The sequence below is a fragment of the Equus quagga genome, chromosome 10 (genome assembly GCF_021613505.1).
Source record: "Equus quagga isolate Etosha38 chromosome 10, UCLA_HA_Equagga_1.0, whole genome shotgun sequence".
Taxonomy (NCBI): Eukaryota; Metazoa; Chordata; class Mammalia; order Perissodactyla; family Equidae; genus Equus; species Equus quagga.
The window spans coordinates 12,226,717-12,243,682 of record NC_060276.1 but is presented as its reverse complement, the minus strand read 5'-3'; the positions used below and the strand labels follow the sequence as shown (position 1 = coordinate 12,243,682).

The 16,966-nt window shown below is 39.2% G+C and overlaps 1 protein-coding gene across 1 annotated transcript; it reads right to left on the bottom strand.

The window, feature by feature from the left end:
- Positions 1-4,985: 4,985 nt before the first annotated feature.
- On the bottom strand, positions 4,986-8,073 carry C10HXorf66 (chromosome 10 CXorf66 homolog). Its single transcript, XM_046673730.1, has 3 exons — positions 7,986-8,073; positions 7,141-7,297; positions 4,986-5,850 (listed from the first exon to the last, which is right to left on the bottom strand). The coding sequence occupies exons 1-3, from the start codon at positions 8,071-8,073 to the stop codon at positions 4,986-4,988; spliced, it is 1,110 nt and encodes a 369-aa protein (XP_046529686.1).
- Positions 8,074-16,966: the final 8,893 nt, after the last annotated feature.

Here is a 16,966-nt window from a genome sequence, read left to right as displayed (position 1 = left end):
ATATGCTTGCATACTACTTGATCCTTATTACCTGTGGTACAACAGAGGTGTAAAACAAAATGTGAGCTTTAGAAAAGGAAACTAAACAACAAAATCTGGCACATGTATAGGACTAATGGGATGTCATGGTCGCACAAAACGTATTTTTCTCCCTCCAGTCCAGCATCCAGCACCTAGTTAATGAATAGGGGAGGTGTTCTGTGGGAGGCTGGCTATAACATAAAAGTGGGTTAAAGCTCTAGAGTACCATAAATCTCTATTTTAGACTTTTATAGTTTAGTGCATGGTGACAGTAATGAAAAAAGAAAAGTGGCTTGAAAGAATACGGTAATCTGGACTGGTTTGCTGAGATCCACTGGCGTATGGGTCCTGAAATAGCTTACCCCCCATCACTTTAATTTTTTAAGTGACTATATAATGTGTTCTTATTGTTTCCTATAGTAACCTCAAGAGATCAGCATAGAAAGCTTTATTTTTGACAATTCCACTCTTTATTGCTATTCTTTCAGTGAAACTAAGGTTTATAAAAGAGACTTGTTTACACAACAGTGATATATTCCCTTTTTGAAAAAATATCACTTTCAGAAATTGATTGCCTCTATTGCTGATAGTCTGTAATATCTGCCATTAGTGCTGTAGGTACTTTAGAATTTTATTTAATGTTGCTGTGAATGTCTTTATATTTATTTAGATCAATGTGTGGAAATTAAAGGTATGAAGCTCAGTCACATTCTTGTGTTCTAATTTTTAGCCATGCAATTTGACATTGATTTTCTTATTTTGCAAAATAGTAGAGAAAGTTTATATATGATAGATACAATCCATTCTCCATATTTCCAGGACTAATTATTCCAGCCACTGGTTACCATAGGCCTTTGTTTCTTCTTTTCTTCTTTGCAGTTACCTGCCTTTTGGTCATTTCAGTACAATATTAAAAAATAGCCCAGGGGCCAGCCCCGTGGCCGAGTGGTTAAGTTCACGCACTCTGCTTCAGTGGCCCAGGGTTCACTGGTTCGGATCCTGGGTGTGGACCTAGCACTGTTCATCAAGCCATGCTGAGGCGGCATCCCACGCAGCAGAGCCAGAAGGACCTACAACTAGAATATATGACTAGGTACCGGGGGGCTTTGGGGAGAAGAAAAAAAAAGATGATTGGCAACAGGTTTTAGCTCAGGGCCAATCGTTAAAAAAAAATAACCCATTTTGCTTGGAAAATAGGTGACTAAGGGAAGAGATTGATGATAGAGTATATATGAATTTTTTATTGTCAGCAAATTTCTACTATTCAGAGAAAAATGGCTATATTGTTCCTGTATTTTATTTTGTAAAGTAAAATACTTACATATGACAGATTGATGGCAATTTATTTCTTCATCTCCTTCAACAGTCTTTACAATGTGTTGTTTTGATTCAGGCATATAAGGGGATAATTCTAAACAAGTAGAACTATCTGAAAGTTCTTAGATGTAAGCTATAATTAGCCCTTGCTTGTTTCAAAGATGGCTTTCTGTGTATTATATAAATAATTGCAAAACTAATTAATCATGCTTAACCCTTGTTTTCTTAGGGTGCAGCAGCACAGGAATAATTGAGGGTTGTATATGGGCTACAATTAAGAAGATATTTGGCTGAAGCTCCCACAGAGCTTTTTTTTTTTTTAAGATTGGTACCTGAGATAACAACTGTTGCTAATCATCTTCTTTTTCTTTCTTCCCAAAGCCCCCCAGTACATAGTTGTATATGCTAGTCGTGAGTGCCTCTGGTTGTGCTATGTGGGACCCCGGCTCAGCATGGCCTGACGAGGGGTGCTATGTCCGTGCCCAGGATCTGAACTGGTGAAACCCCGGGCCGCTGAAGCCAAGTGCGCCAACTTAACCACTTGGCCACAGGGCTGGCGCCTCCCACAGAGCTTTTTTCCTGCTTCTATTTCCCTTCCTTTGCTGCTTCTAATTCTTAGGGATTATGCACTGTGTAATTACAAGTAATTACAAGTCTCTGGCTTCAAAATGGGAAAGAAAATAGAGCCTAGATTATTTGTCTTTGCCTACCAAGACATGGGTTGAATTTAAACTGAAAACCATACAATTTCAACTTTTGCTATTTTCTAGGCTACTGACAGCTCAGATTAACTCCAAAATCATCCTACAGTATGAAGCCAGATTAGCCAATTAAACTGTAACTTTGGTTTAAAAAAATTAGTCTTAGATGCTGTCAAATGCTGATCAACATCATCTGAATAAAGCGACTGTAAAAACAATTAGGAGATGGATGGGGAAATTTGAATACTGACTGGATAATTGCTATTAAGGAATTATTGTTAACTTTTATGTAAAATAATGGTATTGTGTTTATGTATTTTTAAAAGTCATTATCTTTTAGAGATATAAATGGGAAGGGGAATGGATAAGAGTATAAATGAAACAAGATTGCCCATGTAGTGATAATTGTTGAATCTGAGCAAGGCTCTTATGAGCATTCATTGCACTACTTGCTCTACCTTTGTATATGTTCGTAGTTTTTTCATAGTAAACAGTTTAAAAATTTGATTGGGGGGCCGGCCCCGTGGCCGAGTGATTAAGTTCCCGCGCTCTGCTTCGGCAGCCCAGGGTTTCGCCGGCTTGAATCCTGGGCACAGACATGGCACCGCTCATTAGGCCATACTGAGGTGGCATCCCATATGCCACAACTAGAAGGACCCACAACTGAAGGTGCACAACTATGTACAGGGGGGCTTTGGGAGAAAAAGGAAAAATAAAAAAAAATCTTTAAAAATTTGATTAGGACTTTTGCTTCTATTTGTTAATTTTAAAAAGACCAGGCTTTTCTAACCCAGAATAATTCCCTTTACAGGTTGTCTTTTAAATAAGGGTAATACCAATAAGAAATCAAGTCTGTAGCTCCCACAATGCTTTTTAAATGCATATAACATCTTTTAAAAGTTTTATACTTAAGCAGCTACTTGGGGCCATCTGTGAATTTTATGATGACCTTAGGGGTACAGACCCCACTAGGGGACCACCAATAGAGGCAGAGGCCCTGAAGGAGTCAGATCTGAATGAACATCTGATATCTTTATATGCCCCTGGTAGGTTGAGAGAATGGCACAGACTGATTAAAAGTTAAGTAGGGATTTTGTTCATATCAATGGATTGAATGGTCTGTGAATAAAGAAGCACTTTAGAAGCTGGTAGAAAGAAGGCAGTACAGGATAATGAAAGTTGAGCATAAGCCAATCATGGATTCATATCTCGATTCAAGCAATTACTAGTGTGATCTTACTGTATGTTACAGAGCCTCAGTTAACTCATATAACCCTCCGTATAATGAGGGACTGTTGGGGATTATATAGATTATGTGAAGTGTGAGGAAAGGGTTAACACAGCAGGTCTGATTGTTTAGTCCTTGTGTGTCTTCAAGGGAACTTGGAACCGTGATTGGCCATTGGCCCACCCCTGGGAATGTGGCCCTCAGAATGTTCCTATGAAAATAGTTGGTGGTTATGTTTTGTACACCTGGAGCGATGGACCATGCCATATCAGCTTATCAGGATTGCTTTGCGCAAACATCAACATTGATGATGTATATCTGTTTTCATTGTTCACATCCCGAGTTTCAGGTGCCATGGCTGGTCATGTAGCATGATAGAGCTATGTGACAAGTTCTCAATAAAAGCCTCAGACCCAGAGACTTGAACAGGCTTCTGTGGGTAGAGACATTCTGCACATGCCCCTCTAGTTTGTTGCTAGAAAGAAATCATGTCCTGGGTGGCCCTAGGTGGAGAAGTACTCGAAAGTGTGTGCCTGACCTATCTGGTTTCCTCCTGATACATATCTTTTTCCTGTTGCTCTTGGTCTGTATATTTTTGCTCTAATAAACTTTAGCCCCGAGTATAACCTGCTATTGAGTCTTGTGAGTCCTTTTAGTGAATCAACAAACTTGGTGGCCTTTGGACCTGTAAGACATAAAGGGACTAGTACAATGCCTGACAAACAGTACACATTCAATACACGCTAGCTATTCACATTTAACTTATGCCTGCTAGATGTTATAGGGGACTACCCTCACTGTACTAGAATATAGTCTGGGAATCCAGGACTTTGCCTGCTTTTCTCAACCATGTCCTTAGAAGCAAGCAAAGGCAATGTCTCTTCAGTGGGGAAGTTAGAACATATAACTCCAGGGTTCTCCCGTGGCCTCCCACCCCGCCGATTCAGAGTAGGGATGTACCATGTGGGGAAAATGAGTAGATGATCCGACCTCCAACTGGGACATTTTGAGAATGGACAACAGGGCAAACTCTTTTACCATTTTGAAGGGTAACAAAAAGAACGAAAAGCCTTGTTGAGAGTTACGAAGACTAGAACACTTAGACTAATATCATGGAGCTCCAGGTGTGGGTGCTAGAGACTGGACCCTCACTTTAGGTAGCAATCGTAGGAGGCAGTGGTGTTAGAAATGACTATCAGGAGTTTCTCCAACTCAGCCAGAACCAAGCACACAGAGCCATTTCCACCTAGCACTGGGTACTACAGAAAGACAGTCTTAAACAGTGAGGATTGTATGTAAACATTAAAAAATAAATTTAATTGGATTGGGACTTCAATTGAAGGCTGATCCAAGGGAAGGAGGAGTCCACGGTACCCATATTGCAATCCTTTCTAGATTTGTGTGTGCACATGTGTTTATGGTTCCTGTCCAAGTGATCGGAACTAAGTAAGATACATCAAAAGAGTCTTATGCCTCTAAAATGCCATAATAATTACAATAAAATCATTTGTTATGTCATGCATTTAATTACTGTTTTTCAAATAAATTGCCTCCAAGATGGATAGGACTAATCTCAATAGTGATCGCAAGTGGATTTTCCTTCTATCATTGTCTTAAAGGATGGTGAGCATAAAATAGTTGGTATAAGTTTGCTTCTTCACAGGTGGTTTTTATTTTTATTGAGCCCTTAATTATTTTGGGTGCCTTTAGAGATGACTTCATTGTGCTGTGTTGCAAATAATGGTTATCTCCCTCTCACTGTCATCTCTGTCATCCGTCATCCTATCACTGTCACTCACACTGTCACAGAATGCATTGTCCCTGGAATCTACCTTATGAAAGGACTTGGAAAAAGGCTTCACTTCTCTTGGAAAAGGTGTATTTTGAGCAATTTTCTCCTTTGCCTCAGAAATATCATTGACCAAAGGCTCAGAAAAAGTTCCACAAACAAGGCGTTTTTCCTTATACCATTGAAAAGGCTTGACTAGTTGAGGCCTAGATAATATGTCTGCTCTACCTGTACTACCTGACCTTTTTAGATTAGGATATCTGGGACACTTGGTCACTTTCTGTAAACCGAATGGCTTGGGTGGCAAGATTTCATTTTGTGGACGGGATAGACAAGGTGGCTTGGCTGGCCTGACTGTGCATTGTAGACTGGCTGGAAAAGGTGGCCTGACTGCCTTATTTGGATAGGATGAACCGACTTGACTGACTAGCTTATGGGCGTGAGCTAGCTTATGTGACTTTTCTGGATGGCATGTTCTACATGACTTTTTCAGGGGAGGTGGCGTGAATATGTGTCCTGTACTTGATGACTTAGATGACTTTCGTCGACTTGATGGCCTGATTAACGTTTCTGCACTAGATGACATGGATGACCTTTCTGGACTCGAGGTCCTGATTGGCTTTTCTGCACTGGATAGCATGGATGACTTTTTTAGACTTGAGGGCCCAGATAAGTTTTCTGTACTGGGTAGCATGGGTTGTTTTTCTGCGCTGCATGGACTGGCTGTCTTGGATTCACGGAATGATATTTTGGATGACCTAGATGACTTGGCTGCTACACCTTTTTTCTTGACCCTGAAAACATAGAAAATTTGAAGTATGAAAATTTGAGGTAAAAGAGTACTGTTGCTATCACCAGAAAACACAGGCTACTGTGTCAGTTTAGCCTTTTGGTCTTTTTTTGGCTGTAGTAGGAAAATTGAACACAGTAGGCATTGGAGTGTGGTAAAAGCCATGACTCAGGATACAGGTATGAACTTATATTGAATGCTTTTTCTTAAGAGTATTTTACTGTTTCAACTACATTAGATAGCCATATAGTCTACATGTGAAATGACACAAAGTGATTTCAAATTTACTGTTGAGAGAGAGGGAGAGAGAATTTCATTTATTCCAGAAATTAAACTTTTTTGGGTTTTTTTGAGGAAGATTAGCCCTGAGCTAACATCCGTCACCAATCCTCCTCTTTTTTGCTGAGGAAGACTGGCCCTGAGCTAACATCTGTGCCCATCTTCCTCTATTTTATATGTGGGACACATGCCACAGCATGGCTTGATAAGCGGTGCGTGGGTCTGCACCCGCGATCTGAACCGGCGAACCCTGAGCCGCCGAAGTGGAGTGTGCAAACTCAACCACTATGCCACTGGGCCAGCCCCCAGAAGTTAAAGTTTTTATTAAAAAGTCACAAGTTGATATACAACTGATACATAAATATCACAACTTGTCACAAGAGAAAATAAACTTTTTAGACACAGTCATTATTTTCCTATCATATTTACACCATTAAGTTATCTATCCACGCATATTTATATTCACAATATCCCTCTAAAACTAAAGGACTGGAGCACTGGTATATTTTGGTCACCAGTCCTTGGATTAGGAAATTTTTGGGAACCACTATATCAGGACCAGCCTGATCCTGCTGTATGAAAGACAGGGACTGAGATCATGAAAACAACGACAGTGAATAATTTTTCATGATATTACATCTTAAAATGGTACATATCCAAAATGTTTCATTGTCTCTGGAATGCAGGGACCCAACTCTTTCTCTCTCCCCTTCTTCATTCTCGCAATCTTATTCAGATAGTCATGCTCTCTTTCCCTAGACTCGATTTATATGAAATTAATAGCCTAGGGCTCAGCTGAACCCTGAATAAGAGACAGCTTTGGCTAAAGTTGATACTTGAGAATATTTAAGAGCTGATATCATTTAAGTGAAGGTATCCACTGACAATTGTTAGTAGCTCTTTAGCAGTCTAAAGTTAACATTAAGTAACTACAACAGCATTGAAACCTCCACTGTATGTACACACACACACGTATACACACCTCGCATTCTTAATTCAAAGGTGTAAAACTTACCTTCCTGCTTTAGGGGCATTGTCGTTCGTAAAATAGTAATAGATAAAACAAATACAGGTAAAGGCATAAGTTATGATCGTAACACTAATTGTGATAATGAGTAGATGTTTCCTAAAGTTGTCCATTTTGGTCTCCGTTGATTCAGGGTGCTTAGCTCCTGTCAAAGAGATTGTATCACCAGAAAATATGTTAGGTAACCGAATTTTCTTACATTTTGATAGTGGTTTGCCACTATAGGTCAAAATCAAGTCTCTTCATCAATGATTCTGTTTAAGCATGATGAGTGTTCTGCTGTCATTTTCTTCCCTCTGTCATGTCCCCAGCCACAATCTAGAAGCCAAATCTCGGAGGCATCTCTGGCTAATCAGTATAATTCCCTGGGTTACCACTGCATCGTGGCTTGCTCACCCCATTACCTAGGTTTTTAAGTGTGTGGATGTCTTGTGTGTGTGAATGCACTTGAGTGTTAATATGTGTGTGTGAATGTGTATAGTAGAAAAGGGGATAGGACAAGAAAAATCCTTCGTTGAAACCTACTATGTTTTGAGTATCATGCCAGATTTGTTCACATAGTATTATCTAGTTTGGTTGGGTGTGGGGGTTGGTAGATTGGATGAGGAAGGGGAAAGAATGGGGACAATATGTCTACACTTGTTATGCTTCTATGTTGCTTGGATTTTTCACACAAGTAAAACTCTCAGATGTTGTCCTAGAAATTCTTGAAGACCTACTAATGGTAACATCCAAGAAACAGATATCTTAAATACAACTAGCTTGTTTAATTAAGTGCTTGAATGCATAATGTAATAGATCATAATTTCTGAGTCTTAAGGTTAGGCACATACCTGTCGTAGAAGATCCATCACTTTGGTTTGTATTTAAACAACTATTTGTCCAAATGGACAACAGTAAGACAAAAATAAAAAGATTCATGTCCAGAGCTTCATTCAAATGTTTCTTCTGCCAAGGAAACTACTGTATTTCATGTGGTTCAGTCTGTTCTAGGGGTTTATGACATCACCATTTCCATCATATTCTGACAACATAGTGTCACCATGGGGATGCATGAGCTTCATTGTACAAATATTACCAAATGACTTTAATCATTTATTTCTCCTTCACATCAAATATGCTATCAAATTTAAATCAAGAAGACTGCAGCATTATTAAGCACAGAGAGAAGTATTTAGAGAAGGTAGGGAAAATGGGATAGCTCTAGATACGGAACAAGTATTCTCTTTATTAAATGGTAAGGAGGCACTTTGCAACCTTCTGGTAGTTCTTAAATGTTGTAGGGATTAAATCATTGTGGGGTATAAATATGTAGGAATTTTTTTAAATAAAATTAAGATTTTGAATAGTCCCTCAATCTTTTTTTTTTTTTTTTTTAGGAAGATTAGCCCTGAGCTAACATCTGCTGCCAATCCTCCTCTTTTTGCTGAGGAAGACTGGCCCTGAGCTAAGATCGGTGCCCACCTTCCTCTACTTTATATGTGGGATACCTACCACAGCATGGCTTGCCAAGCAGTGCCATGTCCGCACCCGAGATCTGAACTGGTGAACCCCGGGCCACCAAAGCGGAACGTGTGCACTTAACTGCTGAACCACCGGGCTGGCCCCCCCACTCACTTTTTTTATTGAGCTACCTCTGACTATCAGGCTGAAGTTCAGTCCAATCATTCATTTATTCAACAAACATTTATGGAGTATTCCTATATGCCAGACATCATGCTTAATGCTGTAGATCCCAAAATAACCAAGATAAAAATCCCTGCACTCCTGTAACTTATTTTCATGTAGGAAATACAAGTAATTACAAGATAGTGTGAAGTGGGCTATATTAACACTAAGCACAGTGTTTGAGAAGAGAACCATCATTCTAACAATGATTGGAAAGAATGGATTAGAAGGGAGCTAAGTCTGTTGGTGAGGAGATCACTTAGAGAGAAGAGAGAAGATGGTTACTGAAATTGAGGTATTGAGGATGGAGATAAATGGATGAATTTTAAGAAATATTAAAGAGGTTGAATTGACATGATTCTTGATTGTTTCTTAGAGTGAAGGAAAGGGAAAAGTCAATGGTAGCTCAGAATTCTGGTTTGGACAACTGAGTGGCTATTGGTCCTGTTCATGGAGACAGAGGACACAGGAGAAGTTGCAGCTTTGAGAATGGGGGTAGTAGAAGTTGATGAGTTCAATGTGGGTCATGTTGAGCTTAAGGTTCTCATGAGATATCCAAGTATACATATCCAGAAGCCAATTAAGTATATGGATTTGGAGTCCAGAAGATGGATTCAGGCTGGGAGTCATCAGCATCTAGAACAGGGCTTCTTAACACTTTTTGTGCCATTGGCAGTCTGGTCAGTCTGGACCTCATCTCAGAATAATATTTTTAAATATACAAAATGAAATGCATAGCATTACAAAAGAAACAAAAAATACTGAAATAGAGTTATCAAATACAAAAATGGTGATCTCGTAATATATGTAATTATTGATTAATTAAAGAGATCTAGCAGTGAATCTACTAACTGCTATAAACTGAAATAATAAGCATAAACAATATTTTGAGGTATCTGAAAGAACTGTAGTATTATGAAAACATATATGATTTCTAATAATGACAAAGCCACAGACACTGGTTATACTACTGTGGCTTTTTGTCTGCATTCATAATTGGGACAAATAATAAATTTTTATTAGAGATTACTGAAAATAAAAATCTGTTTTTATCCATTCAAGTTTGCAAATTGTCTGAATTTGATTCATGTACCAAAGTCAGAAACCCCACCTGGAAGCTAATTGAAGCCCATGGGAATGGATATCATCCACCCAAGGAGAGAGGGTAGAGAGGGAAGAGTGCCCAGGGCCAAATCCCTAGGAACCCCAACATTTAGAAACTGAATAAAGGAAGCTGATCTAGCAAAGAAAATCAAGAAGTGCCAGAGAGGTAGGAAGGAAAACCAGGAAAATGTGAGGTCCTGGAAACCATGGGAAGAGAGTTTTTCAAAGCACAGGGAGTAGTCAACAATGACAAATACTGCTAAATGTCTGAGACAGATAAGGAATGAAGAGAAGTTAAAATGTATTTAATAACGAAAAGGTCATTAATGATCTAGGCAAGAGCACTGTTTCCGTAGAAAAGTAGAGACAGAGGTCAGATTTCAATGGGTTGAAGAGTTATTGAGAACTGAGGAAGTGAAGTCAGCTGGTGTAGACAATTCTTTCAAGTTTGACTGCAAAGGGGAAAAATAGGGTGCTTGCTAGAGGGGTATGGTGGACCTACGTAGGACATTTTGTAAGATGGAAAAAGACTAGCTCAATTAAAAGTTGATAGGAAAGAGCTAGTATGGGGGAAGATATTGAAGACGCAGAAAAGAGTGGGAATAAATGAAAGAGCCAGGCTCCTTAGGGGACAGGAGAATGTGATAGTCAGAACATCACTCGTCCCAGTGGATAGAAGTGCAGATCAAAAAGTCAGAATCTGGGGCTGGCCCCATGGCTGAGTGGTTAGGTTCGCACGCTCAGCTGCTGGCGGCCCAGTGTTTCATTGGTTCGAATCCTGGGTGCGGACATGGCACTGCTCATCAAGCCACGCTGAGGCAGCATCCCACATGCCACAACTAGAAGGACCCACAATGAAGAATATACAACTATGTACTGGGGGGCTTTGGGGAGAAAAAGGAAAAAAATAAAATCTTAAAAAAAAAAATCAGAATCTGATACAGAGGCATTCAAGATGGGAGTGGGCATGGAAATAAGGAGTTGAGGGCAGAAATTTGAAAAATTTCTATCTGATGGCTTCTATTTTCCTAGTGAATAAAGAGGGGAAGCCATCCTTTGAGAAGGGGAGGAACAGAGGTTTGAGGACAGCGGGGAAGGTTTGGAATAGATGCTGTTGAAAATGGAAAGACTGTAGAAACTATCTGATATGATATGGTTGGGAGTTTTGCCCTTTCTCTGGCTTATGAGAAAAGTATGTTTCCCTTTAATGATAAAGCTATTCTATGGTAGTTGATGTGTTTATTTGGTTAAAAAATTAATCATCATAATGAATGCTACTTGGGAAGTAAATGTTAATCAGGGCTGCTACATAACGTAGCATTCACCTTTCTGAAGAGTTTTCCTTTAAAACCATTCTCTGTGGATACGTGACTAATGGACCAGTACGTACTGTTCAAGACACTGACTCGTCTCAGAGTTCTGACACCTAGGTCCCTAAAGCAGGGGGATGTCAATGTACAAAAACAGAAACCAGTTTAGAAGGCAAAGTGTTTATTTGAGATCAAAGAATTGCAATTCGGGGAGCACAGATTCAGGTAGAAATCCAAATACAGGAGATGGGCTTAGGGTTTCTATGGGAGAAAGGGAGGATGAGGTGAGTTGTATTAAAGAAGAATTCATTAGTGCTGGATAAGGTAAGGCTAGGTTTGTACTTCATAAATTGGTTTGAGATTCGATCATCAAGAAAAAGGCTAGACTTGTACTTCATTGATTGGTTAGCAATCCAGTCACCAGCAAAGTCCAGTTTCATCAGTCCTTATAAACAGGGTATTCCTGTCCTTACTGACTTCTTGGAATCTTGGCGTTTTATTCCAATTTGGAAGATAAAGAAAAGATGTGCAAGGCAATTCCTCTGAAATGGCTCTTCTGGCTCTATTTTAATATGGCTCCACTCATGTCGTCTTTCACAGGAACCACAAAACCTTTGCTTAGTAGATGCTCCAGTCTCCCTTTGCCCAGCATGTCCCCTGCCTGCCCTAGTTTCAGCATCACATGTGAACAAGGGCAGCCTACCTGTGGGAAATTTCTCTGGAGAGGTGTGTGTGGCTACAGGGTTCTCTGGCATTGGGGAAAGCACAGTGCATTTCCCCAGTGGACTGGCTCTTTCAATTTTGTGTTGCATCACCAGTAAGTCATTCTTAAATATTTATTGAGGGCTTCTTATATGCCATTGGGATTTCAGTGGTAGAGATAACTGAGGTGGGGGTGGGGAACAGACATTAAATAAAAGCAAGCAGTGATAGATGTTATAAAGGTGCTAGGAGAGCCAAGAATACCAGGTTTGCCATCAGGAGGATCAGGGGAAGTTTTCCTGTGGAAACAATGCTGTAACTGAGTTCTGAAAGATGAGTAGGAGTGAATTATGAAAAGAATGTCCTAGGTGGAGGAGACATGTGCAAAAGCCCTGTGGTAGGAGGGAGAACAGCAAGTTGGAGACATGAAAAGAAGACAAGAGAATTGAGACTAGAGAAGTTTGGGCCTTGTAGATCAAGTTAAGTGCACTGGACTTTATTCTAAGAATAATGGGGTACTACTGAAGAGTGTCTCGCTAGGGAGTGACATGATAAGATCTACATTTTAGAAAAACCACTCTGGCTATTGTATGGGGAATAGATTGGAGGAGCACAAGTGGAAGAAAGTAATAATACAATTAGGAGGCTCTTACAGTGGCCTGGGTGATAAAGGATGGTGGCTTGAAGCAGAGTGGTGGTAGTGAAGATGGAGAAAACTTGAAAAATTTGAGAAATATGTTGATGGTGGGTAGGACTTGATGATGGGTAGGCTATGGGGCATGAAGGGGAGAGAGGTTGCAAGGATGATTCGTTCATTCAACAAAAAATGTGTTGAGTGTCTATTATATGACAGGAAGCTTTTCTTTCGTCGCTAAGCATTCAAAGAGACAGTCTCTGTTTTCAAGGAATTTGAAATCTAATGGGAGAGACAGACATGTAAATAACCAATCACTTGGCAGTGTGGGTATGTAATGTCATGCAAGCTGTGATGTCACAGGGTATAGTGCCACAGGAGCACACAAAGGAGTATCTATTCAAAAAGGGGACACCTGGAGGAGATGGCCCTTGAGCTGAAGTGGGGGATTAATTCGTTTTTTTTTGTTTTTGGTAATCATTCTGTATATATTCTGGATATTAACTCCTTACCAGATAGATTGTTGTTTTTATCTTCTATTTATGAGTGAGATCATACGGTATTTGACTTTCTCCCTCTGATTTATTTTGCGTGGCATAATACCCTCAAGGTTCATCCATGTTGTCACAAATGGCCAGATTTCATCGTTTTTTATGGCTGATGTATGAGCTCTTTATGTATTTTGCATATTAACCCTTTATGAGATATATGGATTGCAAATATCTTCTCCCAATTGTTAGGTTGTCTGTTCTGTTCGTTTTGTTGATGGCTTCCTTTGCTGTGCAGAAGCTTTTTAGTTTGATGTAGTCCCACTTGTTTATTTTTTCTCTTGTTTCCTTTGCCTGGTCAGTCATGGTACTTGAAAATATGCTTCTAAGACCGATATTAGAGAGTGTACTGCTTATGTTTTCTTCTAGAAGTTTTATGGTTTCAGGTCTTACATTCAAGTATTTAATCCATTTTGAGTTAATTGTTGTTGTGTATGCTGCAAGATAACAGTCTACTTTCATTCTTTTGCATGTGGCTGTCCAGTTTTCCCAACACCATTTATTGAAGAGACTTTCCTTTCTCCTTTGCATGTTCTTGGCTCCTTTGTCAAAGATTAACTGTCCGTAGATGTGTGGCAACCCACCAAATGGGAGAAAATATTTACAAATCATTTATCCAACAGGGGGTTGATCTCCAAAATATATAGGACTCATACAACTCAACAATAAAAAAACAAACAACCTGATCAAAAAATGGGCAGAAGATATGAACAGACATTTTTTCCAAAGAAGATATACGGATGGCCAACAGACACGTGAAACGATGTTCAACATCACTAATTATTAGGGAATTGCAAATCAAAACTACAATGAGATATCACCTTACACTGGTCAGAATGGCTATAATTACCAAGACAAATAACAGCAAATGTTGGAGAGGATGTGGAGAAAAGGAAACCTTTATACACTGCTGGCGGGAATGCAAACTGGTGCAGCCACTATGGAAAACAGTATGGAGATTTCTCAGAAAATTAGAAATAGAAATACCATATGATCCAGCTGTCCCACTACTGAGTGTTTATCCAAAGAACTTGAAATCAAGAATTCAAAGAGATTTATGCACCCCTGTGTTCATTGCAGCAGTATTCACAATAGCCAAGATGTGGAAGTAATCCAAGTGCCCTTCTACAGATGAATGGATAAAGAAGATATGGTATATATATACAATGGAATACTACTCAGCTGTAAAAAAAAGAAAAAATTGTCCCATTTGCAACAACATAGATGGACCTCGAGGATATGATGTTAAGTGAAATAAGCCAGACAGAGAAAGACACATACTGCATAATTTCACTCAAATGTGGAAGATAACAAATACATGGATAAAGAGAACAGATTAGTGATTACTAGAGGGGAAGGGGGTTAGGGGGTGGGTGAAAGGGATAAATGGGCACATATGTATGGTAATGGACAAAAATTAGACTACTGAGGGTGGGCACAATGAAGTTTATTCAGAAAATGATAAATAATAATGTACACCTGAAACTGCACAATGTTATAAACCATTATGATCTCAATAAAATTACTTGAAAACAAACAAACAAACAAACAATGCCTCTTCCTGCTTTATTTCTCCTTGGCTCTCCATAGCTGAACCCTCACCACTTTGCTGATTTCCCTCCTCTTTTATCTGATTGTCTTGCTCCCAGAGTTTCGGCAGCACCATTCCCATCAGAATCCCTAGTACCCAAGCTTGTCCTAGCTCCCACTTGGCAAATTTGAGTACTCAGCCCTTTTCCAGGCTAGAGGGAGGAACAGCTTTTCTGAGGTTTCTGCCTTGTGGCTTTCTGCTGCCCTCCCCTGGGCCTCAATTGCCAGTGCAGTTCCACCTGGGGCCTTAATTTTTTTTTAATTAAAAAAATAATACGTGCGCCTTATAAAAATTTCAAATCATATAGCATAGCTTTCATTATCCCTTTAGTTCTTCTGAACCCTTGAAAATTGCTCTAAATATTCGTTACCCATGGCCTGCCCAGATGCCTGCAATCTTCATCTTTATTTTTAATTGCATTTAAAAACTGCATAAGGAATATATTAATCTATTCTCGTAATGAAAAATAAAAAATATAGAAATATATAGAATAAAAAGTTAGAGTCCTTTCCTTCACTACCCCACTCTTTTCCCACTCTAAATATGACTCAAAAGTTTTATGTGCCTCTCTCAGATCTTTTTCTACACATTTATATACATATCATGTACATGATGTATTCTGTATTGTTTTTCAGGATTTAAAAAAATTATACAATTATGTGTACACTCATATTTATAGCAGCATTATTCATAATAGCGAAAAGGTGAAAACAACCCAAATGTCCATCAACAGATGAATAGATAAACCTGGTATATACATACAATGGAATGGTATCCACCCTTAAAAAACAATTAATTTCTGAGACGCACTACAACATGAAGGAACCTTGAAGACACTATGCTAAGAAATAAGCCAGTCACAAAAGACCAGATACTGTATGATTCTACTTATATGATGCACCTACAGTAGTCAGATTCATAGAGACAGAAAGTAGAGTGGTGGTTGCTAGGGGCTAGGAAGAGGTGAAAATGGAAAGTTATTGTTTCAAGGGTACAGAGTTTCAGTTTGGGATAAATGAAAAATTTTGTAGATAGATGGTGGTGATAGTTGCATGACAATGTAACTGTATTTAATGCCACTGAATTGTACACTCAAAGATGGTTAAAATGGTAAATTTTATGTTTTGTATATTTTATCACAATACAAAATAGAAAAAAAATCACATGACTAATACCGAAATGATTTCCTTATAAAAGAGACAAATTTAAACATTTAGAGTACAAAGCATGACCGACCCCATTGACCACTTCCCCTTCGCCATCTCATTCTGCTCTCCTGAGGTAAGGGATTTCAGACAGTCTGTGTGTGTCCTTTGGGTTCCTTTTCTGTGCATTTACACACATTACAGAGCATAGATCTGGAGCCAGACTGGGTTGAAATCCTGGCTCCACCATTTACCAGCTTGGTGACCCTTGGGCAAATTAAATGTTTCTGTACTTTAGGTTCCTCATCTGTAAAAGGACAATAATAATAGAAGCTTCTGAGTGGGGATTAAATTAAATAACGCATGCATAGCACTTAGCACAGTACCTAGCACATAATAAGTGGTCAAGAAATGTTAGCTAGTACTATTGGATATAACATCCATCTTTAAAGAGTCAGCAAAGTATGCCAGCAGATAATACCTGTGGTGTTAAAAGCAGAAAGCAGAGACTGGTGGGAGTTTGAGGATGGGAGCCAGAAAGGGCAGCAGAACCCAAGAAAGGAAAGTGAGTGGCTCCCCGTCAAATCTCGCATCCACTTTTATGGAACAAAAAGTAGAGGAGATACAAGGAAACATAGGTAGAAGCATATTAATAAAGGAGAGTTTAATACACTAACCTTAAAGCAAGGAAAATCAAATGGACACAAAAATATTAAGAAGATAGAAGACATATACAACATAATCAATAGAGTTGATCTTACACGTATATAGAACTTTACACCCCTGCTTTTTTCTCACAAGCATGCTGAGTTGTTTTATCTGCTTGAAACAGGAAATCCATTATTGTGGAAAACCACTTCTCCTCACCACCTCCTGGTCCTGATGAGGACTAGCAATCATAGAATCTCTCCCTCCTGGCCACAAGGGTGGGCATGTGGCTCAGGCTAGCGCAGTAATAGTTTCCTATCTCTGGTCATAGTGATTGGTTTATAGTTGACCATGTCAGGACAGGCCAATCAGAGGTTTTCACCAAGTTTTTTCAAACAATTTGGGCTAAGAAGTTCATTTATCCCCACTGGCAGTAAACGTGGCAAGGATGTGAACTCAAATTT

Coding starts and splice junctions, on each gene's coding strand:
- C10HXorf66 (XM_046673730.1), bottom strand. CDS start 8,073: ATGAATCTTTTTATTTTTGTCTTACTGTTGTCCATTTGGACAAATAGT. Junction 7,298..7,985: donor TGATGGATCTTCTACGACAG/GTATGTGCCTAA, acceptor TCTCTTTGACAG/GAGCTAAGCACCCTGAATCA. Junction 5,851..7,140: donor AATGCCCCTAAAGCAGGAAG/GTAAGTTTTACA, acceptor CTATGTTTTCAG/GGTCAAGAAAAAAGGTGTAG.